Below are 26,653 nucleotides of genomic sequence, written 5' to 3'. Positions count from 1 at the left end.
ATATAAGAACTAGTCCATTTACCATTTAATATGTTCTGAATTTGCTCTACAATTTTGTATTTTTTACTATCACAGGAACACTTCTATGACCAACAGAGTGGATCTGGCTACTTGGCTTGGAGAATTAAAAACTGTTCAGCGCAACTCGGCAGCTCAGTCCCGGAGATCCTCCACCAGCACAGCCTATCAAGATAGTCCAAAGAGAAAGAGAGAGGTTTCCTGCACTGATAAGCAGCTGCTTGGTGAGGAATGTCGTGAAGCGATATCCTTTTTGAAACATTCAACTGATGAATCGGCAGTCAAAGAGAAGATGAGGGCCACATTTCAGTATCGTCAAACACTGGTTCAAGATCAACAGTGTTCTTCAGCAGTCTTGGATGTCTTCCCACGATTCCTTAACATCACTGGCTTGGTAGGACAAACAACTTATTATTACTATTATTAATATTATTGTTGTTATTATTATTATTATTATTATTATTATTATTATTATTATTATTATTATTATGTGAATCATCACTCAAAGTATACACTTTCAACATGAAATGGTATAAAAATGCATATTTTTCTGTAGATTGACCAAGACTTCACCATGATGTTTGGAGAGGAGGTGTTGAGCAGATTTATGGCAAAATGGCCTACTTTTTTCAAACCTAGGATCCTGACAGAGTCCAGAAAACTGACTTCTAATGAGCACATTGAAGACCTCTTCGCAGCACGACACAGGTGGGTCTGGTTAGTTTGGCTCACTCTTCTCTTTAAAATATCAGTTATGTATCATCTGAATGTGTCCTTTACCTGTGTTTCCCCTAGGCTGGGACAGTGACCTGTCAAGCATTCTACTGTTGCTTCACTTGCTTCCACCTACCTCCAAAGGCCACAAGAAGAGTGCCAAAATCAGCTCATGTCAAGCTGTGGACCATGTTGTGAGATATCTGCAGGTATGCAAATCATACTGTATTTATGTGGTTATTCTGATGATCCTACTTCTTGTGTTGAAGCACTTTCTTATTGGCTTTGTTACCTATTTGAATGTAGCTGTGCCATATTTCATGGATTTTTATCATTCCTCTTCTATACATTTTGTCAAAGATGGGAGCCAGTGTTGAAACCTTCCTTGCTGGTGTGGAACCGGGACAGCCCTTCCTCCTGTGTGTTGGTGAAAATAAGAGCAGCATCCAAAGATACTACATCATCATTGATCACAAGGCCATCCCTTGCAAGGCACAGACCTCCTTGGCAGCTTTCGAAGAGCTCTTCAAGGCACACTTCATCTTCAGCGTCAACTACCATGAATCCCTCTACAACTTCTATATGTTCATCCAAACCACAGTTTTTAACATTGATGTGGGAAGAGCCAAGTAAAGTCCCAGAGTCAGGGAGCTAAGAGCAAGATTTTTGCATGACGCTTGAGGTGATAAATATCCTTGGATGCAAATATGTTTCTTTGTTATGTCTGTAAAGCACACCACAAAAGTTCTGCATTGCTTTGTCAGCATTTAAGACTCCACCATGGTCTATATCCTGGAAAGACGTTATGTTTAAAATGGGGACAGTTGGGATGTTGTTTATTGTTTTGCACATATTCAGGTTTTAAAAAGCATCTTGTTCATTTCCATAGAGATGCTACTTTGACTAATACTGCTGACAATGTGGACACTCTGAATGAAGTTGGTGAGCCCTCAACTTCACAGGCAGTCAGTACAAACTCTCCTGTAACTACTCAGCCCTCTACTGACAACAGTCATATGTTAAATATGTGTTTCTCTGTTGTTGCACATTTGCAAGCATGTGGTGTTGGGTTCTGGTGGGTTCTATGGAGGAACTTGTTAATGACACTCATCGGGAAGTAAGAGAGGCAGTTCTCGGCTGCACTTCAGAAATTCAAGGCACAGATTTGGAAAAGAAAATTGAAAAATGTTTTGATCAACTAAAAAATCATTTTTCAACCTTAAATACTAGTCAAAAGACAGAAGTTCTTTGAGGAAAAGTAGGAAATTGTTGAACCTGTTGAGTATGTTCTTGGGGTGCGGTTTGATGTTCGCAGAGATCAAACAACAGGACTTTACAGTCAGGTCCCTGTAACAGATAAATTTGTGTATATGCCCATTCTAGGAACTCTTAACTCTATGTTCAGGAATGCTGAATTAAAATACAGGTGGATTCAGACTGCAACTTGTGTGGTTTTCTATGTAAATTCAAGTGGCATCTTTTGTTTTTGGAAGTGAATTTGGGATTATTAATGGGATTATTAATTGACTACCAGTAGTATTTTGAAAATCCAGATTTTGATTTAACACTTTCCATTGAGTTAATATATTTTAAACCTTATTCAGTGTTAAATTAACAGATATATGGTGTTAACTTTTGAGACTACACACTGGTGTTAGGTAAATTCAACACTGATGTGTGTTAGATTTCAACTATTGAGAGTGTTGTTTTAACTCTGTCACGGTGTTAACTGTTTAACACTTTCAAAAGTGTTATTTTAACTTGATCTAGAGTGGACCAATATAGACACTATGAAAGTGTTAATTCAACTCCCTAGGAGTTGAATTAACACTTCCAAATTTGCTGTGCTCAGATGAATTCTACTGTTTCATTTCAACTATAATAATATAAAAATAAAACCAGAGCCCGAGCCGCCAGGGAGTGTTCCGAGTCTTCGACCATCCAGGGCTCTGGAGAGTCTCTGCCGCATGCCACGGGGCCGCCCCCGCAAGGTCATCCGTCTCCGCCGCATGCCACGCAGCCGCCCTCCCGAGGTCATCCATCTCCGCCGCTGGGAGTGCTGTCGGCTTCCATCTGGTCACGTCGCCGCCACCGTTGGGAGCACACTCGGCCTCCCATCCGGTCACTTCACTGCCACCGCTGGGAGTGCGGTCGGCCTCCTCTCTGGTCACCTCATCGCCACCGCTGGGAGCGCAGTTGGCCCCCTGATAAACCTTGTGTTCCCTGGCTCGTTAGTTCTGTCCCTTGGCCTGGGTGGCCTCCTGAACAATATGGATTGTTTTTCTAGCCTTCTGCCGTTGTTTTTTTTTTGTTTGGGCCTTGTTTTTGTTTGCTTTTATTCTGACCTTGGTCCTCCTGAAATGCTTCGGCCATCTTTGCCCTCATCCACTGGACTCTGTTTTGGACTGTTTTTGTTTGGCCTGTGTTTGGGCTCCTGTGTTCTGCTTTGTTTGCCTGTCGTTGCATTATTGGTTCTCCGCTGTCTTGCGTGTATGTCTGTTCGAGTTAAGTCCAGTCAGTTTCATGTCTCTCCCCCGTTAGGTGTATGCCGGGGAGAGCTCATGTTTATTTCTGTATTGTTTTTTATGATTGGTGTAAATAAAGCGTGTGAGTGAATTACACTCTTTCTGGAGTCTGCATTTTGGGTCCTCCTTCCTGCCTGCACAGTGGCAAGCCATGACACATGTATTATTAACTCACACAAACATGTGAGAAAGAAAGATTACATCTGGTAAACATGCTGACGTGATGTGTGTCATCGAGGTGTTGCTAGGACAAACATCACAAATTGTATGCGAGTTCAAGAAAACGCTGCAGAACAGCTCTGCCCTCATGGTAACAAGGACCAACCCAAAGCTGCTAACTGCACAGTTTAACTGTATTTAATACCTATTTAGCTTTTATTGTACACAACTGGCATTGTGCTTTTGTATTTCAGTCTCTTCAACAGTGTAATATTTGCCTTCAATTTTCTCTTCAATGTCAAGTATATCTCCATCTCTCACTAACATCACTGTCCAAGATCAGAGGTTACCAGAAGAGGTGATGATTTCAGTTCTAACTACACTTCTGTCAATTCAATTCAATTCAATTCAATTTTATTTACATAGCGCCAAATCACAACAAACTGTCACCTCAAGGCGCTTTGTATTGTGGGTAAAGACCCTACTGTGTGTTTCTCGTCATTAATGGGATCATGTTGTTCACTCTGAGGAGTAAAACGGTGTTTCGTGAGACCTGCCGTTATGTTCTTCTTTATAACCTCCTTTTTGTAGACACTGTACAGCTGGGACAGAGTCAGGTTCATTTTCTTCTTTCAGTTCTTCAAATAAGAGTGTCATATCCTGTATGTGCTTTTATCATCATCTTCACTAATCTCACAACTGTGGTCTCTCCTCTCACACTGGTGGTGATGCCTCTGGAGAGATATGTTGCTGTGTGTTACCCACTGAGGCATGCTGCCATCATCACCATCAGAAACACAGGTGCAGCTGTCACTGTGGAGAAAGCTGTAAACATGGCAAGACAGAAGAGATTAAAAAGCAACAAAGTGCTCTGAGATGTGAAGCCAGTGCAACACAGTCAAGTGTAAGCTCTGTTGACAGAGTTGTTAAGAGCAGACAACAGCTTGAGAAAATCAAATACAACAAGTTCCAAAATAAAACTGCTAAAACACATCCACAGGTCAACAGTAAAAGCAGAAGGGCATCGAGTACAAAGTGCTTCATGTGCGGAGGCTCCCCTCACCCTAAACACGAATGTCCTGCTAAGGATGCAAAATGTCATTTCTGTGGGAAGAAAGGACATTACAACGCGTGTGCAGGCACAGCAAAAAAGTGCAAAGCGTCGAAGAGGGGGAAGAGGAGGAAAGTTTCTTCCTTGGCGCTGTGACCACAGAAAATCAGGCATGGACAGCTGACATACAAATAAATGACACCACACTAAAATTTAAGCTTGATACAGGTGCAGATGTCGCAGCCATGGCTCAAACAGATTGGAATAGACTGTTTCCCAGCATTGAAAAGCCTGTTCTTCACAAACCTGTGAAACTCCTGTTAGGCCCTGGCCGGACACCACTGGTGGTTGCAGGTTACACAAAACTACAGCTTATTTACAGAGACAAGCGTACAATGGAGAAGGTCTATGTTGTTAAAAACCTCACCACGCCACTGCTTGGATTGCCTGCCATCACAGCTCTTGGCCTTCTAGTGCGCGTGAACTCTATATCAATGGACACTCTAAAAACAGTATATCCCAGACTGCAATGGACTAGGTGAGGTGCAGCACACATACCACATCAAACTCAAACCTGAGGCGGTGCCATACTCACTCAAAGCCCCCAGGAGAATTCCCCTGCCTTTGGTAGGAAAGGTAAAAGAGGAACTTAACAGAATGGAGGAGCTGGGTGTCATCAGCCAGGTGGAGGAACCTACAGATTGGTGTTCCGGCTTGGTGGTAGTCCCAAAAACAAACAGTCCCAGGCTGAGACTGTGTGTGGACTTCACAGGACTAAACAAGTACGTTTGCAGAGAAAAGTATGTACTGCCGTCAGCTGATCAAAGTCTGGGAATGCTGGCGGGAGCAAAAGTGTTCAGTAAACTGGACACCAATATGGGGTTTTGGCAAATTCCCTTAGCAAAGGACTCAGCCAAGCTCACAACATTCGTAACACCGTTTGGGCGATTTCACTTTAATCGCCTTCCCTTCGGCATCAATTCTGCGCCTGAGCACTTCCAGCGCACGATGGCAGAGGTTATAGAAGAACTGGAGGGAGTGATTTGCCACATTGATGATCTGCTTGTGTGGGGCTGCAACCAGAAGGAACATGATGCCCGTCTCCATGCTACGCTGCAACGGCTGGAAAAAGCAGGTTTAACGCTGAATGTGGAAAAGTGTGATCTCACACAGAGGAAAGTTTCCTTCTTGGGCCACATCATCACAGATTCAGGCATCAGCCCCGATCCAAAGAAAACTGAGTCAATTACTGACATGAAAGACAAAGCCTTCAAAACTTTAAAAGAGGCATTGACTTCACCCCCAGTACTGGCCATGTATGACCCGAACAGAGACACTAAAGTTTCTGCAGGTGCTTCATCATATGGACTGGGAAGGGGGGGGGGTTCTTCTCCAGATGTGGGAGGAAGGCTGGAGACCGGTAGCGTATGCTTCACGGTCACTTTCTGCAACGGAGCAACGCTGTGTACAGGTGGAAAAAGAGGCTTTAGCCCTTACTTGGGCATGTGAGCGTTTTCAAGATTTCCTCATAGGGAAACACTTCAGCTTAGAAACAGATCACAAGCCTCTCATTTCCTTGCTGGAAGGACAAGCTTTGGATCTTCTTCCACCAAGGATTCAGCGTTTCAGGATGAGACTCATGCACTACTCGTATGAGATACAGTCTCCCCCAGGTAAATCACTCTGGACAGCAGACACATGGTCCCGTTCACCTGTTAAAAGACAGACGTACCATTCTGATAAAGAACTAATGGAAGACACAGACATCTATGTGGACAATATCATTGCAAATCTGACAGTTAGTTCTTCATACTTGGACACACTTAAAGGAGAGTTACAGAGTGATAACATTTGTGCACGTGTCATGAGGATGTGCACACAAGTATGGCCGAATCAGGAAAAACAGGAACCGCTGCTGAAACATTACTGGCCAGAACGTCCCGCTCTGACTGAAAGATGGCTTGTTGCTAAAAGGCTCATGACTTGTTATCCCTTCAGCGATGCGCAACGATGTGTTAGAAAAGCTTCATGAGGGGCATCAAAGAGTTGTTAAGTGCAGAGCCCGCGCTCGCCAGTCAGTGTGGTGGCCTGGACTCAGTCAGCAAATAGGTGAAATGGCGTTAAAATGTAAAACTTGTATACAGGAAAGAGACAATCACAGCGAACCACACATACCTTCCCAGCACCCAGCCCGCCCATGGCAAAAATTAGGCACAGATCTTTTTGAGTTGGGAGGGAAAAGTTACCTTCTTGTTGTGGACTAGTTTTCTAGATATGTTGAAATAGCCCTCCTAAAGGGAACAAAAACAAATGAGATCATAGCGCATCTTAAGTCCATTTTTGCCCGGCATGGTATCCCAGAGGTTCTAATGTTAGATAATGGACCACAGTATTCTGGGCGAGTTTTTGAGTCTTTTGCTGCCTCATATGGGTTTGAACACATCACCAGCAGCCCAAGATTTCCACAGAGTAATCGGGAAGCAGAGCGCTCAGTACAAACTGTGAAAAACCTGTTAAAGAAAGCGGCAGACCCTTATTTAGCTCTTCTTGCTTATAGAGCTACACCGCTGCAGAAAGGATACAGCCCTGCTGAACTCTTAATGGGCCAATGGTTGCGCACAACGCTGCCAGCACTTCCCTCTACATTGGATCCTGCTCTGCCGGACAGCAACAACTTGGCTCAAAAGGAAAGTAAAAAGAGGATGATGGACATTGCTAACTTCAACAGGCATCATCATGCCAAACCTTTGAGTGACCTATCACCAGGGGAACAAGTTTGGGTCACAGATGCAAAAACACTGGGGACTGTGATCAAAAATCATGCCACACAGAGATCCTACACAGTGGGTTTGCCCCAGGGATCAGTGAGGTGAAATAGCAAGCATTTGATTCCCTTACATTCAACTTTGCAAGATAAGACTGTGGAAATGGGGTTGACAGGAGTGCCTGCAGAGCAGCCTTCATCAGCTGTTTCATCATCTGCTACTCCTGCAAAAGCTGATGTTGTGAGGACAAGATCAGGGAGAATAGTAAGGAAGTGTCATGGTCTGCGGTCTTTTGCCCAGTATTTTGTGTTTTCCTTCTTATGATTTGGTATTATGGTGTTCCTTATTTCATTCATTCTTAAGCTTGTTTTTTGTTATAGTTATTCATGGTGTTCCCTGTGTGGTACCCCTGTCAGTTCTTTCCCTGTGTCATGTCTCTGGTGTGTGTCTTACGTGTGTTGTAGTGTTTACTTCCTGTGCAGTGTGTCAAGTCTGCGTTTCTCTCTTCATCAATTTGTTTCCTGTTTTATTTTGACAGTCCTGTGTTCCCTGTACTTTGTGTTTAGTTTTGCTTTCCCTGTGTGATTAGTTTCATTTGTTGCACCTGTTGTTCCCTGCTGTTTCCATTTGCCCTGATTACCTAGTGTGTGTACTTAAACCCTCAGTTTTACTCTGTTTTTTGTTGCGTCGTCAATCCCCCTTGCTGTGTGTCTTCCGCCTGGCTTAGCTTTATTTCTGGCACATGTCGAGCAGTAGCTTATTGTTTTGTTGTCTTGGTTATTTTCAATAAACCACCATTAAGTTTGAGTTTTTGTCTGCTGAGTCCTGCATTCCCGGGTCCAAGACGGAGTCGAGACCGAGGGAGGGTGAGACAGAGACAATACCAAGACCAGTGCCTGACGCTACATGACACAATAAAATGTGAAACATGATCAAAATCACTTCTCAAATTGATCTGAAAGATCCACATTCCCATAAAATCATCCTGATATTAAACACTCACAGCTCAAATAAATATAAACATCTTTATTTAATACTCCTGGGTGACTTCCATCATTTATCACAGAATGTAAAACAATTATTCATAGTTCATCACAATAGTCTTAACTTTTCTTTGCCTTTCATAAACAATACATAAAGTTATGTTGTTTTTAAACCAACAATCTTTGTGAAAATGAGTGCAATTTCAAAACCACATAGCTAAATGTGTAAAACTGAAAAAAAATCGACAGTAAGAACGAAAGCCTCAAGTTTCTCTCTTATACAGATTAAAGCTGCAGTATGTAACTTTTATAAAAAATCTTTTTTTTTTTTTACATATTGGTTAAAACAGTCAGCATGTCGAGACAGTATGAGACAGATAATCTGTGAAAAAAAAATCAAGCTCCTCACCTCCTCCCTGAACTGCTCCCAGTCAAAAACAACCAATCACAGCCAAGAGGAGGGTCTTAGCACTGTCAATAACTCCTCATGTATGTGCTGCTCAATGTAGTGGTGTGCGATGTTGCAAGATTTGGTATTGATCCGATGCCAAGTAAATGCGGGGCCAGTATCGCCGATACCAATACTTTTTAATAATTATGAAGAATTTTCAGGAAGTTTAATTGGTTTGTGATTTTTTTTTTTCCTTTTGGCTCATTAATTAGCTAAAACCCAAGATAGAATTGGCCAAATTTATAGGTAAATAGAAAATACTTTATCAAAATAAAAGTTATTGTTCTGCTTGCATCTTTGATGAAAATGCAGCGCTGCATACATGAGAGAAATTGAAGCTAAAGTATCGATCTCATTACACTGGTACTGATCAATACCAATACCAATGTTGGTATCGATATTATCAATATTATTGATATTTGGATCACTCTGCCCACCACTAGCTCAATGTACTAATGGCCGACAAACAACTTACTTATCTGCCTTCATTGGTGGCCATGCTAACTACAGGCTTCTAGCAAGAAATATTTTTCAGCCCAGCACTAATGCTAATTAGTAAGCTAATGCTAACTGCTAAATGCCGCTCCCGCTTCTTAATTGAGTGACGGGGCCTACGATGTAACCAGAAAGCACCTCTGAAGCCTAGGCAGTATTCACAGTCTTTGTGGACGTGTAGTTACATTTCTTGAGGTGCATGTCAGGTTAGCTTCAGAGGGGATTTTCGGTTATGTACATACGACCGACGCAGAACTCTAAATCAGGACTTATTAGATCGATGGAGTGATAATTTTTACATATAATCCAGAAGAGTTACATTTTGTTAGCCTAAGAACATAATTGCCTAAGTCATATTTTGGCCAAAATAGAGATATCTATCTAAATGAATCTTCACTGTTAGAGTACAGTAGAATTAGGTAGGTATCTCAAAATATGCCAAAATATGACTTAGGCAATAATGCTATTAGGCTAACGATTTATATCATGAATTTAATGTGTCCCAGAGTGCTGTTTCCTTCCAGTGATGTGTTTGCAGAAATCACATAAAAAGCATATACAATAAAAACATAATCCAGATTTTTTAACGATCAGCTCCTAAAAGCATTTCCTAAGTTGGAATATCAGCCACCATGTTGTAAGCATAAATTATCATGATTTTAACGCAACAACAGGAAGTGACATCATCTTGCTGGGAACTGTAGTTTTTTTATTCTTGAAGGCCTCTCATAGCTCCACTGGTGCTGAAAACTAATATTTGACTATGGCTTTCTGAATACAAGTCGGACTGCAACTATCGATTATTTTAGTAAGCGAGTATTCTATTGATTACGCCATCAATTAATCAAGTAATCGGATAATAAATACTTTTTTGTATTAACAATTTCTTCATATTTTAAATTGCGTACTGCAGATTTTTCTCTGTGTGAAACAAACAGGGTGGATGGAGCAGCTACAAAGTTCTCTGTTCTTCATGTTGCTGATCAGGTGGTTGATGAAGGACCTCCAGCTGTTTCCCAGTAAAGGTTTTAAGGTGGTTACAGGAAAAAGCGCTGCTGCTTTGGATGCTAGAAGAAAAGGTTTCCTTTCGCTCCACCTGAGCTCACCTTCTCAGTAATGGCTCCGCCTCTTTGCACTTGCTGTGCATGTTCAGACAGACTGCACGTAAAACAGCTGCTGTTGTGTTTTTGTTGAAAAACTGGGGGCTGCATGAGCTTAATGCTGTAATGCTTTTTATTCACAAGCACACTCCAAATTACGTTTCTACTGCAGCTTTTTAGTCGCTAATCAGGGATTAAAGCATAAAAAACCTTTTTGAAGGTGCCCCTCGGCACTGAAGCGGGTGGCACCGAACGATCGCTAGTGTATGGCGCTAAATTGGGGCCATAAAGTTTGTTCGAAAAAAAAAATTTTTAAACTGAAAAATTATTTTGAACCCGAAAAAAAAATTTAAACAGGAAAAAAAAAGTTTTGCAACTGAAAAAAAATAGTTTGAAAATGAAAAAAAGTTTTGCAACTGAAAAAAAAAAGATGAGACTAAAAAAAAATAAATTTTTTTTTTGCACTTTCAGATTTTTTTTTTCGCAGTTTCAGATTTTTTCTTCGAGTTTAAACTTTTGGCCCTGTTTTGGCTTGGGGGGCGGAGCCTCAGATGACGGGGGTGTGGAATCATGACTGACAGCTCAGCACAGTGGCTGAACAACATAGTCCCAGCTGTTGCATTCAGGGGCCGTGGGAACTGGGAAGGGCTCATCGATATTCTATATGTATGTGATTGGTTTTGAAAGATAAGATGCTTCACCGATACAAGCAGCTTATATGAATACATGACTCGAATCTCAGAGGAAAAAATATGATCTTGACAGATTTGCACAGCATTTTAAGTCTGTGTTGGAGATTTCCCATGCTATGAAAGTAAAGCAGAAGCCTCATCTTCATAGACATATGCTCGTCTTCATCTGCGGGCGCTAGCAGTGATCAGGTAATAAAAAGAGATGGAGAGAAAACAGACACGTTCACTGTTGATACCTGAGCAGTTTACAGAAACATCATGACATGGACCGTGTCACTGCGATATGTTCGCCATATTGGAAGTGGCAAGTCAGCCTGAGGGAAGAGGGAAAGAGGAGATGAGGAACCCGGAGAAGCGGCCCGTTCACTCGCAGGGCCCTGGGCCCGCCTCCCTGACCTCCGCCGGAGGGAGAGGCACCTCCTCCACACATTGTATCCAAGGGAAGTGAGCCATGGCCGGGCAAAATCATTCAGCATCACACCCTGGAGCTCCGAGCTCCCCCAGAGCTGGAATGAGAGCATTTTGAACGGGAAATGGGACCCGGGGAAGCGGCCCTCTCACTCGCACGGCCCCAGGGACCCTCCCCGAAGAACAGTAAATATTTCATTGGGCGTTGGACCATTTAAAATATGAAGTTAAATTTAAACGTCAGTCGTTTTTATTCAGAAAATCCACTCCCTTTGCATGTGGTTTTATTGATTTAAGGCTGACTTTCCACTTCCAATACAGCGGACTAGCCAAGGAATAAAAGTTCTGTTGCTAAAATCCTTCGACTTGCTGCATTTCTCCGCCTTGCTGAAGCTGACCCACATGGATGAGCAAGTTAGTTACCAGCCACGAGCCAAGTGAAGTAGAAACCAGAGGTCTCCCTACTACGGTCAGGAGCCGCGATCTGGTCGAGGTAACACACTATTGCGGGATAGGGGATAATTGTTGTCTGGGAAAGATGAAAGATTATTTCACAGTATTTAGATACACGTATTACAGCGTCAGTGACCCTATGGTCTTGGAGGAGGTTTGCGCTCTCTGAGTGCTTCTAGTTAAATATATATCACACCTGGTGCTATTAACATTAGTTTCAATGGAGGTTTTGTTGTGTTGGGCTGGCAACTGTCAGTCAGATCTGACAACCCTGGGGATGGGCGGTGGTGATAACCTATTCCGCTTCAGTGCGAATTATGGCAGATGGAAAGGAAAAGGTCAAAGCCATCAGGTGTGCAGTTTAGGAAAAAGAGAAAAGAAGAATAGGAGAAACAAGCAAACATGAAGGTAAGCAGAAGCTGTGTAATATTTCAGTTTCTTCCATGTTTTTTCAAATAAAATTTAAAAGAAATTCTGAGTGTGCCTGTGATGGTGGGGGGACCTTCTGTTAAAACCTGTCTGTCAGACCATGGCAGAAGGCTACATGCACCACACAGCAGGTGCTCATTACCCCCCAAGTGGAGTAGTGCGGTAGGTGCTGCTGCGGCGATTGCTATGGGGGGTTGGGGGGTGCCGGCGGGGATGCTCGCCCAGGGCGCCAAACAGGCTACGACCGCCACTGGGTAAAGGACAGTTGTACATTATAATTATTGTTAGTAAAGTTCCTTTGCATGCATGGCAGATGTGAAAAGGGTGATGATGATGTCCTGCAATTATTAATGATATACATGCTCCAGTCCAAAGTAATGTGATACTGGTTATAGATGGCAAACTGCCATCAAACCCTGAATAAATTGTCCTCTGTTGTTATGATATTGTTTCAGCTGCTCTTCTTTAACAACCTAAAATATTTGTTACAACTAGAAGGTTACATTTTCATTTACATTTACACAGCGTCAGGTTTATAAAATGGTTGTCATGTAGTTCAGACCCAGACTCACAACAATGGACAACAGCACAACACATGCATTATTAACTCACACTACATGTGAGAAAGAAAGATTACATCACTGGTTAGTGATCTGGTTAACATGCTGACATGTGATGTGTGTCATCAAGTGGTTGCTAGGACAAACATCATAAATTGTATGCGAGTTCAAGAAAACGCTGCAGAACAGCTCTGCCCACATGGTAACAAGGACTAACTAGCTGCTAAGTCTACACAGGTAACTGTATTTACTTGCCATTTAGTTTTTCTTATACACCATTGATATTTGTATTTCAGTCTCTTCAACAGTGTAATATTTGCCTTCAGTTTTCTCTGCAATGTCAAGTATATCTCCGTCTCTCACTAACATCACTGTCCAATATCAGGGGTTACCAGAAGAGGTGATGATTTCAGTTCTAACTACACTTCCATCCTGTGTGTTTCTTGTCATTAATGGGATCATGTTGTTCACTCTGAGGAGTAAACCGGTGTTTCGTGAGACCTGCCGTTATGTTCTTCTTTATAACCTCCTTTTTGCAGACACTGTACAGCTGGGACAGAGTCAGGTTCATTTAATTCTTGCGGTTCTTAGAATAAAAGTGTCATATCCTGTATGTACTGTTCTCATTAGCTTCACTAATCTCACAACTGTGGTCTCTCCTCTCACACTGGTGGTGATGCCTCTGGAGAGATATGTTGCTGTGTGTTACCCACTGAGGCATGCTGCCATCATCACCATCAGAAACACAGGGGCAGCTGTCACTGTGATTTGGACAATCAGTTTTCTAAACATTATTATTCGAACTTTGTTGTTTTTAGAACTATTTGAAAAGTTGAATAGTTTAGAGGTGAAAGGCCTTTGTTCTGATATAGCTATACTGCTTGGGTCAAAGTCTGATCATTATGACAAAGCTTTCACTAGTTTTGTGTTTGTGTCTGCTGGAGTGGCAGTCATGTTCTCTTATATTGGTGTGATATTAGCAGCCAGGTCGGCCTCCACTGACAAAGCTTTAGCCCATAAAGCTCGTAACACACTGGTGTTGAATCTGATACAGCTGTGCCTCAGCCTCTCCTCAACTATTTACTACCCACTGTTGATATCTCTTTCAATGATTGTTACAAGATTAATACTTTTGCGCATTCAAAATGCTTTTTATATGTTTTTTGTTATCTTACCCAGATGTCTGACTTCCCTCATCTATGGACTAAGAGATCAGACTATCAGACCTGTCCTCATGTACTATCTATGCTGTAGATTGATACTCCCAGTGGTAGAAAACAAAGCATGACATGTTGAGTTTTTTCTACCCAGTTAAATTGGTGCCCAACATGTATATTACCTAACTTACATAGCTTTAGGCCTGTATGCCATTCTGTCTCCCGAAGGAAATACCTTTTATTACTTCTTCATGTCTTGTCTCGAGAATCTACAATCAGATCACATGTATACCTCAACTTATTTGATTGGTGGGAATCAGTTTTAGAAGAGCGAATTTATCATGAGATTTAGGAACACATTTTGAGAAGAATTCTATTGTATGCATTATTGCAGTATATTTTAATGTAAATTAGGATATAATAATCACAATCTTAATGATAACAGGTATAATTTTCTGGCTTTTTCCATCATCATTTGAAAAAAATTAAATATTTTCACGTTTTTCAATTTACCACTGTTTTTGTTTTTTGTTTTTTTTGTTTTTTTCCCCTGTTGCTGTACAGTAATTGTACCAGAAAGGTTGCCTTCTGGATCTTCTGCAGGAGGTGTAGCAGACACCATTGTTTCAAATAAACCACACTAACATGTTTTACATTAAAGATGCAATGTTATATCATTCATTAATAATGAGTTGTTTAAAGGGACTAACTTAAGGCAGTTGCCTTAGTGATAAGCACCTGACAAACAGGTTATCGCCATTAGTTTCACCTCAACGTTTTTAAACCACTTTCTTCACAAATAAAATTTTAACCATTAGAGAAAAAATTATTCAAAACCATCTTAAAGAAGTGCCTTTATCTTCAACTGCTTTCATTACTGTTGGTATTTGTTTAGACCAGGCGTCTCAAACTCCTGGCCCATGGGCCACTCCCCCCACTTCTGTTTTATTTATTATGAGTCTGGATAACATTTTATTTTGAAAACTGGGTGGATTCTCTCCATTAGTTCCATATGTGACTCATTCTTACATGTCACATGACGTTCACATGATACATTGCTGCTAAAATTAAACCCACAATCTTTTTTTTTTTTTTTTTTATTCAATTTATTTCGAACAATCAAAATAAAATAAAAAGAAAACAACAACGAAAATAAATAAATGTGTAGGAAAATAAAACATACATATATCCATATATGCATATATACATATATTCACCTATATAACAAATGCAAATCAAACATCAATAAATAAATAAATAAAATGACCAGCAATGTATTTTTATAACAATCTCAAGGTGTTCGAAAAGGGAGCAGGAAGAAGCAATAGCTTATCTAGTCCTGTCCCCATTGCCTTTTACAAATTCATAATTAAACTGGATTATAATATTAACCAAACATGCATACTCTAACACCAGCATGCATGGCTACACACACCTACCCATGCCAAAGTGCCCTGTGATACAATCTACCCAATCTTCTATAGATCATTTTAATGTACATGAAGCTACAATTCAATAATAACAAAATAACAAAACATCTCATTCGTATTTATACACATTATTTATATGCTCCTTATATTTTTTCTTGAATTGTGCAATAGTTGTACTTAATTTCATCATCTAAACCATTCCACAAACGCACTCCACAAATCAGAATTAATCAGAATCAGAATACTTTATTGATCCCAAAGGGCAATTACTATTGTTACAGCTGCAACCGTTTCATTTAAACGAGTAAACCTAAAACACAATAACATACACTAAAGGCATAAAAGTATAAAGACTAAAGAGATATTTTGACTATATACACATCTAAATCTATACACATGAAAATTGTGAGTGCAAAAATTTTTAAATATGTGTCATTATATATATATATGCACAGTCCTTTTTTGTACAATGTATAAGTGTATGTACAATGTACAATGTATATAGTGTATGTACAATGTATATGGAAATTTAAACAAAACTGATACACACATACTTTTAAGATTTGAGCGAACACATGGTTGAACAAAGTTACATTTCCCTCTTAAATGAAACCTTCCTTCTCTGTTTTTAAAGAAATTTTGAATATTCTTCACTGGTTCCGTGCCTGTTGAAAGGCCTTTACACACCAGACACATAAATTTTGTGCCAATGTTTCATGCATTAAAAATAGTTTTCGGATTCAACTGTTCTTAATACAGCTGTTCACACCAACCGTGTCATTTCAGAATGAGGCATAATGAGGTAAGGTAATCTACTCATACCACCTGTGGTCTCCTGGTCAGTAAGCTGTAAACCCACCAGGTCCACGATGCACCCAGGCCCAGGATGTACACAGCATGCTGTTAAATCCATGCCTTCAATAAACCCGGTAGTCTCAGTTTGTCAACCTTGTCAATCCAAAAACAAAACCAAAAAACAAAACTAAGCAGGGAGCAACACAGGAAACAAGCCCAGGAACAGAACAAAAACACAATACAAAACATAAAGGCTGTACCACAGCCTAAAAAAATAGTCCAACAGTTCAGGGGGCCACCCAGGCCAAGGGGCCAGACCCAAGGACCAGGGAGCCTCATGGAAGCAAGGATGATCGGGGGGCCGTCCACAGTGCCAGTGGCGGCGACAAGGGGAGGCAGGAGGCTAACCGCAGTCCCAGCTGTGATGGCGTGACAAGGCAGGAGGCCGACCATGCTCCCAGCGGCCGCGGCGTGGTAAGGCAGAAGGCCGACCGCGTTCCCAGCGGCAACGGTGAGACAGGACAGGAGGCCGACTGCGCTCCCAGCGGCGGCGGCGAGACAGGACTGGAGGCCGACTGCGCTCCCAGCGGCAGCGGCGAGACAGGAGACTCGGACTGAAAAAATTATTCATAACCATCTCAAAGATTTATCTTCATGTTCGGCTGCTTTCAGCACTGCTGGTATTTGTTTAGACTCTTTCGCTCCAGATGATCTTTCGGAGTTAACTTCAATAGTTACTTCCTCCAAACCAGCAACATGTTTATTAGATCCCATTCCTACTAGACTGTTCAAAGAAGTCTTTTCAATTATTGATGCTTCTATCTTAAAAATGATGAATCTGTCTTTATTAGTTGGCCACAGGCCTTCAAGGTGGCTGTAATTAAACTTCTACTTAAAAAGCCATCACTGACCCAGCTGTCTTAGCTAATTATAGGCCAATCTCCAACCTTCCTTTTCTCTCAAAGATCCTTGAAAGAGTAGTTGTAAAACAGCTAACTGATCATCTGCAGAGGAACAGTTTATTTGAAGAGTTTCAGTCAGGTTTCAGAATTTATCACAGTACAGAAACAGCATTAGTGAAGGTTACCAATGATCTTCTTAGAGCCTCTGACAGTGGACTCATCTCTGTTCTTGTCCTGTTGGACCTCAGTGCAGCTTTTGATACTGTTGACCATAACATTTAATTACAGAGATTAGAGCATACTATAGGTATTAAAGGTACTGCACTGCAGTGGTTTGAATCATATTTATCTCATAGACTCCAATTTGTTCATGTAAATGGGGAGTCTTCTTCACACACTAAGGTTAATTATGGAGTTCCACAGGGTTCTGTGCTAGGACCAATTTTATTTACATTATACATGCTTCCCTTAGGCAGTATTATTAGAAAGCATTGCATCAATTTTCATTGTTATGCAGATGATACTCAGCTTTACCTATCAATGAAGCCAGATGATGCACATCAATTAATTAAACTGCAAGAATGTCTTAAAGACATTAAGGCCTGGATGACCTCTAATTTCCTGCTTCTAAATTCAGATAAAACTGAAATTCTTGTTCTCGGCCCCACAAATCTTAGAAACATGGTGTCTAACCAGATACTTACTCTGGATGGCATTACTTTGGCCTCCAGTAACACTGTGAGAAATTTTGGAGTTATTTTTGACCAGGATATGTCCTTCAATGCACATATTAAACAAATATGTAGGACCGCTTTTTTGCATTTGCGCAATATTTCTAAAATTAGAAACATCCTTTCTCAGAGTGATGCTGAAAAGCTAATCCATGCATTTATTACTTCTAGGGTGGACTACTGTAATTCGTTATTATCAGGCTGTCCTAAAAGCTCACTGAAAAGTCTTCAGCTGATCCAAAATGCTGCAGCTAGAGTCCTGACAGGGACTAGAAAGAGAGAGCATATTTCTCCCATATTGGCTTCTCTTCACTGGCTCCCTGTTAAATCTAGAATAGAATTTAAAATCCTTCTCCTCATATACAAGATCTTGAATAATCAAGCCCCATCTTATCTCAAAGACCTCATAGTACCATATCACCCCAACAGAGCACTTCGCTCTCAGACTGCTGGCTTACTTGTGGTTCCTAGGATACTTAACCCTTTAACACCGAATGTGTCCCATGTGACACGACATACTTAAAAAGTGCCGGCGTTCGCGGACTTCCGGCAACAAATACCGTAATACCCCTATATGGCTGTGACGTGCAATTTTTGGGCTTTCAGGAACCGTTTGCATTTTTTCGATATGACAAACGGTTGCGGAGTTACGGTAATACGCCAGCTGATCAACGTTCCTTTGATCAGCCGACTCCGAGATTATACGCCACGTCTCAATCAGCTGTTCGCCGCTATTGAGGGCAAGAAACGGGCACTTCAGCAGCGATCACCCGGCGTTAAAGGTTAAGAGTAGAATGGGAGGCAGAGCCTTCAGCTTTCAGGCCCCTCTTCTGTGGAACCAGCTCCCAGCTTGGATTTGGGAGACAGACACCCTCTCTGTTTTTAAGATTAGGCTTAAAACTTTCCTTTTTGATCAAGCTTATAGTTAGGGCTGGATCAGGTGACCCTGAACCCTCCCTTAGTTTTGCTGCAATAGGCCTCGGCTGCTGGGGGGTTCCCATAATGCACTGTTTCTTTTCATTCACCTATTTACTAAAAACTGACTACCCAGGGTTGAGACCAGGAAGCAGAGTTGCAGTCTTACACGCCTCTCTGCAGCTTCTCTCCTCCTGCCATCCCCCCAAAACCCCATCCCCATAGAGTCGGTGCCTGCTCCCAGACCACCAAACACCAAAGCTAAAATCAGCAAAAAGCTATTTAAGCATAAAAATTCAAAAACAATAAATAATACAGCTTCATCAACTGCACCAAAAAATAAAACAATTAAATGTGGATTATTAAACATTAGGTCTCTCTCTTCCAAGTCCCTATTAGTAAATGATTTAATAATTGATCAACGTATTGATTTATTCTGCCTTACAGAAACCTGGTTACAGCAGGATGAATATGTTAGTTTAAATGAATCAACACCCCCGAGTCACAGTAACTGTCAGAATGCTCGAAGCACAGGTCGAGGAGGAGGATTAGCTGCAATCTTCAATTCCAGCTTATTAATTAATCAAAGACCCAGACAAAGTTTTCATTCTTTTGAAAGCCTGACTCTTAGTCTTGTCCATCCTAATTGGGAAAATCAAAAACCTGTTTTATTTGTTATTATCTATCGCCCACCTGGTCCCTACTCAGAGTTTCTGTCTGATTTCTCAGACTTTTTATCTGATTTAGTGCTCAGTTCAGATAAAATAATTATAGTGGGTGATTTCAACATCCATGTAGATGCTGAGAATGACAGCCTCAACACTGCATTTAATCTATTGTTAGATTCAATTGGCTTCTCTCAAAATGTAAAGGAGCCCACCCACCACTTTAATCATACTCTGGATCTTGTCCTGACATATGGCATAGAAACTGAAGACTTAACAGTATTCCCTGAAAGCCCCCTCCTGTCTGATCATTTCTTAGTAACATTTACATTTACTTTAATGGATTACACAGCAGCGGGGAATAAGTTTTATTACAGTAGAAGTCTTTCTGAAAGTGCTATAACTAAGTTTAAGGATCTAATTCCTTCATTGTTATGCTCTTCAGTGCCATGTGCCAACACAGTGCAGAGCAGCTACCTAAACTCTGCTCCCAGTGAGGTTGATTATCTCGTCAATAATTTTACATCCTCACTGCGTATAACTTTGGATACTGTGGCTCCTCTGAAAAGGAAAGCTTCAAATCAGAAGTGCCTGACTCCGTGGTATAATTCACAAACGCACAGCTTAAAGCAGATAACCCGAAAGCTGGAGAGGGAATGGCGTCTCACTAAATTAGAAGATGCTCATTTAGCCTGGAAAAAGAGTTTGTTGCTCTATAAAAAAGCCCTCCGTAAAGCTAGGACATCTTACTATTCATCATTAATTGAAGAAAATAAGAACAACCCCAGGTTTCTTTTCAGCACTGTAGCCAGGCTGACAAAGAGTCAGAGCTCTGTAGAGCCGAGTATTCCTTTCACGTTAACTAGTAGTGACTTCATGGATTTCTTTACAAATAAAATTTTAGACATTCGAGAAAGAATTATTCATAACCATCTCAAAGATTATTCTTCATGTTCGGCTGCTTTCAGCACTGCTGGTATTTGTTTAGACTCTTTTGCTCCAGTTGATCTTTCAGAGTTAACTTCAATAGTTACTTCCTCCAAACCAGCAACATGTTTGTTAGATCCCATTCCTACTAGACTGTTCAAAGAAGTCTTTCCAATTATTGATGCTTCAATCTTAAAAATGATCAATCAGTCTTTATTAGTTGGCTATGTACCACAGACCTTCAAGGTGGCTGTAATTAAACCTCTGCTTAAAAAGCCATCACTTGACCCAGTTGTCTTAGCTAATTATAGGCCAATCTCCAACCTTCCTTTTCTCTCAAAGATTCTTGAAAGAGTAGTTGTAAAACAGCTAACTGCTCATCTGCAGAGGAACGGTTTATTTGAAGAGTTTCAGTCAGGTTTCAGAATTCATCACAGTACAGAAACAGCATTAGTGAAGGTTACAAATGATCTTCTTAGAGCCTCTGACAGTGGACTCATCTCTGTTCTTGTCCTGTTGGACCTCAGTGCAGCTTTTGATACTGTTGACCATAACATTTTATTACAGAGATTAGAGCTTGCTATAGGTATTAAAGGTACTGCACTGCAGTGGTTTGAATCATATTTATCTCATAGACTCCAATTTGTTCATGTAAATGGGGAGTCTTCTTCACACACTAAGGTTAATTATGGAGTTCCACAGGGTTCTGTGCTAGGACCAATTTTATTTACATTATACATGCTTCCCTTAGGCAGTATTATTAGAAAGCACTGCATCAATTTTCATTGTTATGCAGATGATACTCAGCTTTACCTATCAATGAAGCCAGATGACACACATCAATTAGTTAAACTGCAGGAATGTCTTAAAGACATTAAGGCCTGGATGACCTCTAATTTCCTGCTTCTAAATTCAGATAAAACTGAAATTCTTGTTCTCGGCCCCACAAATCTTAGAAACATGGTGTCTAACCAGATACTTACTCTGGATGGCATTACTTTGGCCTCCAGTAACACTGTGAGAAATCTTGGAGTCATTTTTGACCAGGATATGTCCTTCAATGCACATATTAAACAAATATGTAGGACCGCTTTTTTGCATTTGTGCAATATTTCTAAAATTAGAAACATCCTTTCTCAGAGTGATGCTGAAAAGCTCATTCATGCATTTATTACTTCTAGGCTGGATTATTGTAATTCATTATTATCAGGCTGTCCTAAAAGCTTCCTGAAAAGCCTTCAGCTGATCCAAAATGCTGCAGCTAGAGTCCTGACAGGGACTAGAAAGAGAGAGCATATTTCTCCCATATTGGCTTCTCTTCATTGGCTCCCTGTTAAATCTAGAATAGAATTTAAAATTCTTCTCCTCACATACAAGGTCTTGAATAATCAGGCACCATCTTATCTCAAAGACCTCATAGTACCATATCACCCCAACAGAGCACTTCGCTCTCAGACTGCTGGCTTACTTGTGGTTCCTCGGATACTTAAGAGTAGAATGGGAGGCAGAGCCTTCAGCTTTCAGGCGCCTCTTCTGTGGAACCAGCTTCCAGCTTGGATTCGGGAGACAGACACCCTCTCTATTTTTAAGATTAGGCTTAAAACTTTCCTTTATGATAAAGCTTATAGTTAGGGCTGGATCAGGTGACCCTGAACCATCCCTTAGTTATGCTGCTATAGGCCTAGTCTGCTGGGGGGTTCACATAATGCACTGTTTCTCATTCACCTTATTTACGTTGTTTATACTCCACTCTGCATTTAATCATTAATTGATATTAATCTCTGGCTCTCTTCCACAGCATGTCTTTCTCTCCCCTCAGCCCAACCGGTCGCGGCAGATGACTGCCCCTCCCTGAGCCTGGTTCTGCTGGAGGTTTCTTCCTGTTAAAAGGGAGTTTTTCCTTTCCACTGTCGCCAAGTGCTTGCTCATAGGGGGTCGTTTTGACTGTTGGGTTTTTTCTGTATTATTGTAGGGTCTTTACCCACAATACAAAGCGCCTTGAGGCAACAGTTTGTTGTGATTTGGCGCTATATAAATAAAATTGAATTGAATTGAATTGAATTGAATTGAATTTGTTTATACTCCACTCTGCATTTAATCATTAATTGTTATTAATCTCTGGCTCTCTTCCACAGCATGTCTTTTCTCTCCCCTCAGCCCAACCGGTCGCAGCAGATGACTGCCCCTCCCTGAGCCTGGTTCTGCTGGAGGTTTCTTCCTGTTAAAAGGGAGTTTCTTCTTCCCACAGTGCTCATAGGGGGTCGTTTTTGACTGTTGGGTTTTCTCTGTATTATTGTAGGGTCTTTACCCGCAATACAAAGCGCGTTGAGGTGACTGTTTGTTGTGATTTGGCGCTATATAAATAAAATTGAATTGAATTGAGCCAGACACTCGGGCTGAGCGGGACCCTCGGGCTCCAGACGTGGCTCGGACTGAGCATGACACTCAGGCTGAGCAGGACCCTTGGGCAGAACAGGACCTTCTGGATGAGGCCCTGGGTGCGCAGGCTGGGGCTGCAGTGCAGTGCGCACAGCTGTCTCCATGGACAGCTGGGGCTGCTCTGGGGATTGCTGGGTGTGTATGGGGGTGGTGAGGGTGAAGGAGCTGGTGCAGCTGAAAGGGGTTCTGACTGCGGTTCTGGCTGGGGCTCTGACCGAGGAACTAGGGGCTCTGACGTGAGAGGCTGAGGGGAAACTGGTGCTGCAGCTGACACTAGGGGCTTTCACGTGAGTGGCTGAGTGGAAACTGGTGATGCAGCTGACACTAGGGGCTCTGACATGAGTAGCTGAGGGGAAATTGGGGCAGGGACACTGAGGGCTTTGACTGAGATTGCAGGGAAGTCGGGGCAGCTGACTGAGCCTGGAGAGAGGCTGCTGCAGCTGACAGGCAGAGGCTGAGGGAAAGCTGCTGCAGCAGGCAGAGGCTGAGGAAAAGCTGCCGCAGCTGACAGAGGCTGAGGGAAAGCTGCTGCAGCTGACAGAGGCAGAGGCTGAGGCTGAGGAAAAGCTGCTACAGCTGACAGAGGCAGAGGCTGAGGGAAAACTGCTGCAGCTGACTGAGGCTTGGGAGCTGCTGCAGCTGACGGAGACTGAGGCTTGGGAGCTCCTGCAGCTGACGGAGACTGAGGCTTGGCAGCTGCTGCAGCTGACGGAGACTGAGGCTTGGCAGCTGCTGCAGCTGACGGAGACTGGGGCTTGGCGGCTGCTGCAGCGGGTGGAGACTGAGGCTTGGAGGCTACTGCAGCGATGGAGACTGAGGCTTGGAGGCTGCTGCAGACGGCGGAGGCTGTGGCTTGGAGGGCCACGGCTGCCTCTGAGAGCCCACTGTAGGTTCCTGTGATTGCTGTGGCTGGAACCTGGCCTTGTAGACTGGCTACAGATAAGATACTTAATTTGTACATTGATTCACCCTATGCTAATGAGGTTTGTCATGTTAGTGCTAACATTTGAAGATAGAAATTATTTCTGAGTTGATGGCATTCCTCTAGTATATGGAGAGGCTGCGTTGCAGTAAATTGATGCATTCCAGCTTCCCAGTGCAGTGGCCAATATTTTAAATTAAAATCATACGTTCAGGAGATCTCCATGGTGTGATACAGGCAATAGTCCAGTTAGTGCTAACTTTGTCTTCCCAGGAGGTGGAGCACTAAAGCGTTACCACCCTGAACTCACACACTCACACACTCACCCACCGTAACTGTGCAACACCCACATCTCTGTGCAATATTAAATTATTCACACTGAACAATATCTATCACTCCTATATTGTATAATATCCAGTATTCATTCACTAGTGCAATATTCATTCACCAAGTGCAATATTCATCATCTTCATTATTATATGTATACACGCATTTACTTTCTTACAATGTACAGATGCACCAATGTAGGTATGTATGTATATATTTTTATACATTCTATTTTTTGTATATTTTACACATTGTTTATTTTCTGTATATCTCTTGATCATATTGATTATACTAGATTATAATATTTTTATAATATTTTTATTTTCATTTTAGAGAGTTTGATTTTCTGTTACATGGCACTGAACAGGAGTGGCCCTCCAATCTCATTGTACATCCTGTATAATGACGATAAAGGCATTCTATTCTATTCTATTCTACACTTCACTGGACATAAGTAATCTGAATGCAGAGTGTCAACATGAAGCTGAAGGACAGATAGTGGAGCCAAAGTAGGAAGCTATGGACAAGCATTCATCAGCCTCAAGGGGGGAATAATATAATTGTTGAAGGAAAATAAAAGTGAGGCTGATGATTTGCTATGTTATTAGTAACAATAACAGTGTCAATACCGCTTTGCATAGGTAACACATTGCGGAAAGGGGGGTCTGTCTTGCCCTATTATGCTTGGGTGTGTCAAGTCAAGTCAAAATTTATTTTTGTAACATATCAAAACAGTGTCAATTGACCAAAGTGCTGTACAAAATATATAAAATATATTATACATCAGTCACTAAATCAACAATAAATATATACTAAAAATAAGTAAAAGCTGTGTTAGCATAGTAAAACCCAGGGTACTAAGGTCAACTAAACCTGTACGCAAGCAAATATAAATATGTTCCAAAATTTTAAATGATTGGGAGTCTGAGCTACTCTTATGTGAAAGGGTAAGTTATTCCAGAGATTAGACACCACCACTGTGAAGGCTCTGTTGCCTCTGTTATCAGCCTGGATTTAGGAAGACTGAAGAGCCACTGGTTTGTAGACCGTAAAGCTCTGGTAAGAATAACGGGTTTCAAAAGTTCAGTTAAATAACCAGGCGTAACAAAATAACAAGGTAACCGCTGATCACATCCAACTTATAAAGAATTATAATAGTTTAAAACTAGGGGTAATAAAAGCATAAGTACTCTCAAAATTACGTGACGGGAGGTAGGCCTTCACTTAACTGAGAAGTCTTAATTGAAAGGGAAATCACCAAGGTTCCTTACAACAGAGTGATAATAAGAGACTAAAAGACCAATAGCACTGTCGAGCCCATAAGAGGTGGGGTTGTCCAAAATAAAATAATTTCTGTGTTTTTATTCAGTTTAAGAAAGTTCATCTCCAACCATGACTACACATCTCTAAGAGGTTACTAGTGTCTGTGCAGAAGCATAAGATCAGCTTCTAACTCTAATGTAGTTCAGATAGAAGCTGTACAAAACCCAAAATGAGTGATTACGAGGGGTTACTGCATGCAATATTGTTAATGTCAAGGCCAAAAAGACTGAGAATGTTTTGCACTCTGAAACACACTACTGTGTGATGCAGAAACTCCCCAAGTGAGACAACAACTGTAGATGCCATCCGTACTGGTAAACACCACAAAGTCGGGAAAAATAAAGAGAAAATATATAAAAAGCAACTTAACAAGAAGGAAGGGAGAAAAAGGAGAGTTTTTTTTAGGTGAATATAGCACTGTATGTTATGGATATTATTAATTGTGTCTTGTGTTATAAGCAGTAATGGCAGAACCAAAATGGAGGATAAAGTTCTCTGACAGTCCCATTCAGCCTATATCAGCCAGGATGCTGCCCAGCCTGGTCTCATAGTGGAGGAAATCCCACTGAGATCCGTGACCAGTGAAGACTTGCCACGTGCTGTGGGATGGCTGAAGGAGAGGGAAGAATCAGCAGAGCGTGTGTCCAGTCAGGACCTGGATCTTCCGAAAACGCAGAAGGAACCATCTTGACAAGGGTGCGATGTGGACCAAGGACACCACCTGGAGCAGAGTTGAGTCATCTGATGGGTCTTCACCACATGATGACATCATATCCATGACTTCTGTCAGCTGCCTCCCCAGCCAGTGGGAGTTCTGATAACAACAGCTGGCCAGTATCTCCTAACATTCATGCTTCTGAGAGCGTGTGGGGCAGAAAATCTACTTCAACATGGGAGAAATGTAGGCCATGTAGGCTTGTTATGCTGAGAAAAATGCAAGCCTGGTTTGAGAAATAAGAAATAAGTCATCTAAAGCAGGGGTGGGCAACTCCAGGCCTCGAGGACCGGTGTCCTGCAGGTTTTAGATGTGTCCCTGATCCAACACACCTGAATCTCTGACGCTTGCTAAAAAAATACAGCTCAGGCAGTAGTTTATTGTTCACCTTGTTTGTCAATATTTACTCAGCAGACTCTACCAAGATCTGCCTTTATACATGATCTTCATCAGGGTTCATCTTGAGGACACCTATCCCAACTGTTGCCAGAAAAGCATAAATCTGTCCTCACAACCAGCCCTTAGGCAAATTTGTCCCTAAAGTCTCTCCAATGTTTGGCTAGTGTACACTCCAGGATGTTTGTTCCCTTCTAGATGGAAGA

At 41.6% G+C, this 26,653-nt stretch overlaps 1 protein-coding gene across 1 annotated transcript; it reads left to right on the top strand.

Annotated features, from left to right (window-relative positions):
- Positions 1 to 13,140: 13,140 nt before the first annotated feature.
- Positions 13,141 to 14,091, top strand: LOC115791887 (odorant receptor 131-2-like). The gene has a single exon (XM_030746175.1). It carries the CDS (start codon positions 13,141 to 13,143, stop codon positions 14,089 to 14,091), a length of 951 nt encoding a protein of 316 aa, XP_030602035.1.
- The last annotated feature ends 12,562 nt before the right edge of the window (positions 14,092 to 26,653 follow it).

The sequence above is a fragment of the Archocentrus centrarchus genome, chromosome 14 (genome assembly GCF_007364275.1).
Source record: "Archocentrus centrarchus isolate MPI-CPG fArcCen1 chromosome 14, fArcCen1, whole genome shotgun sequence".
In the NCBI taxonomy this organism is placed as follows: Eukaryota; Metazoa; Chordata; class Actinopteri; order Cichliformes; family Cichlidae; genus Archocentrus; species Archocentrus centrarchus.
This window is presented reverse-complemented; position numbering and strand designations above follow the sequence as displayed.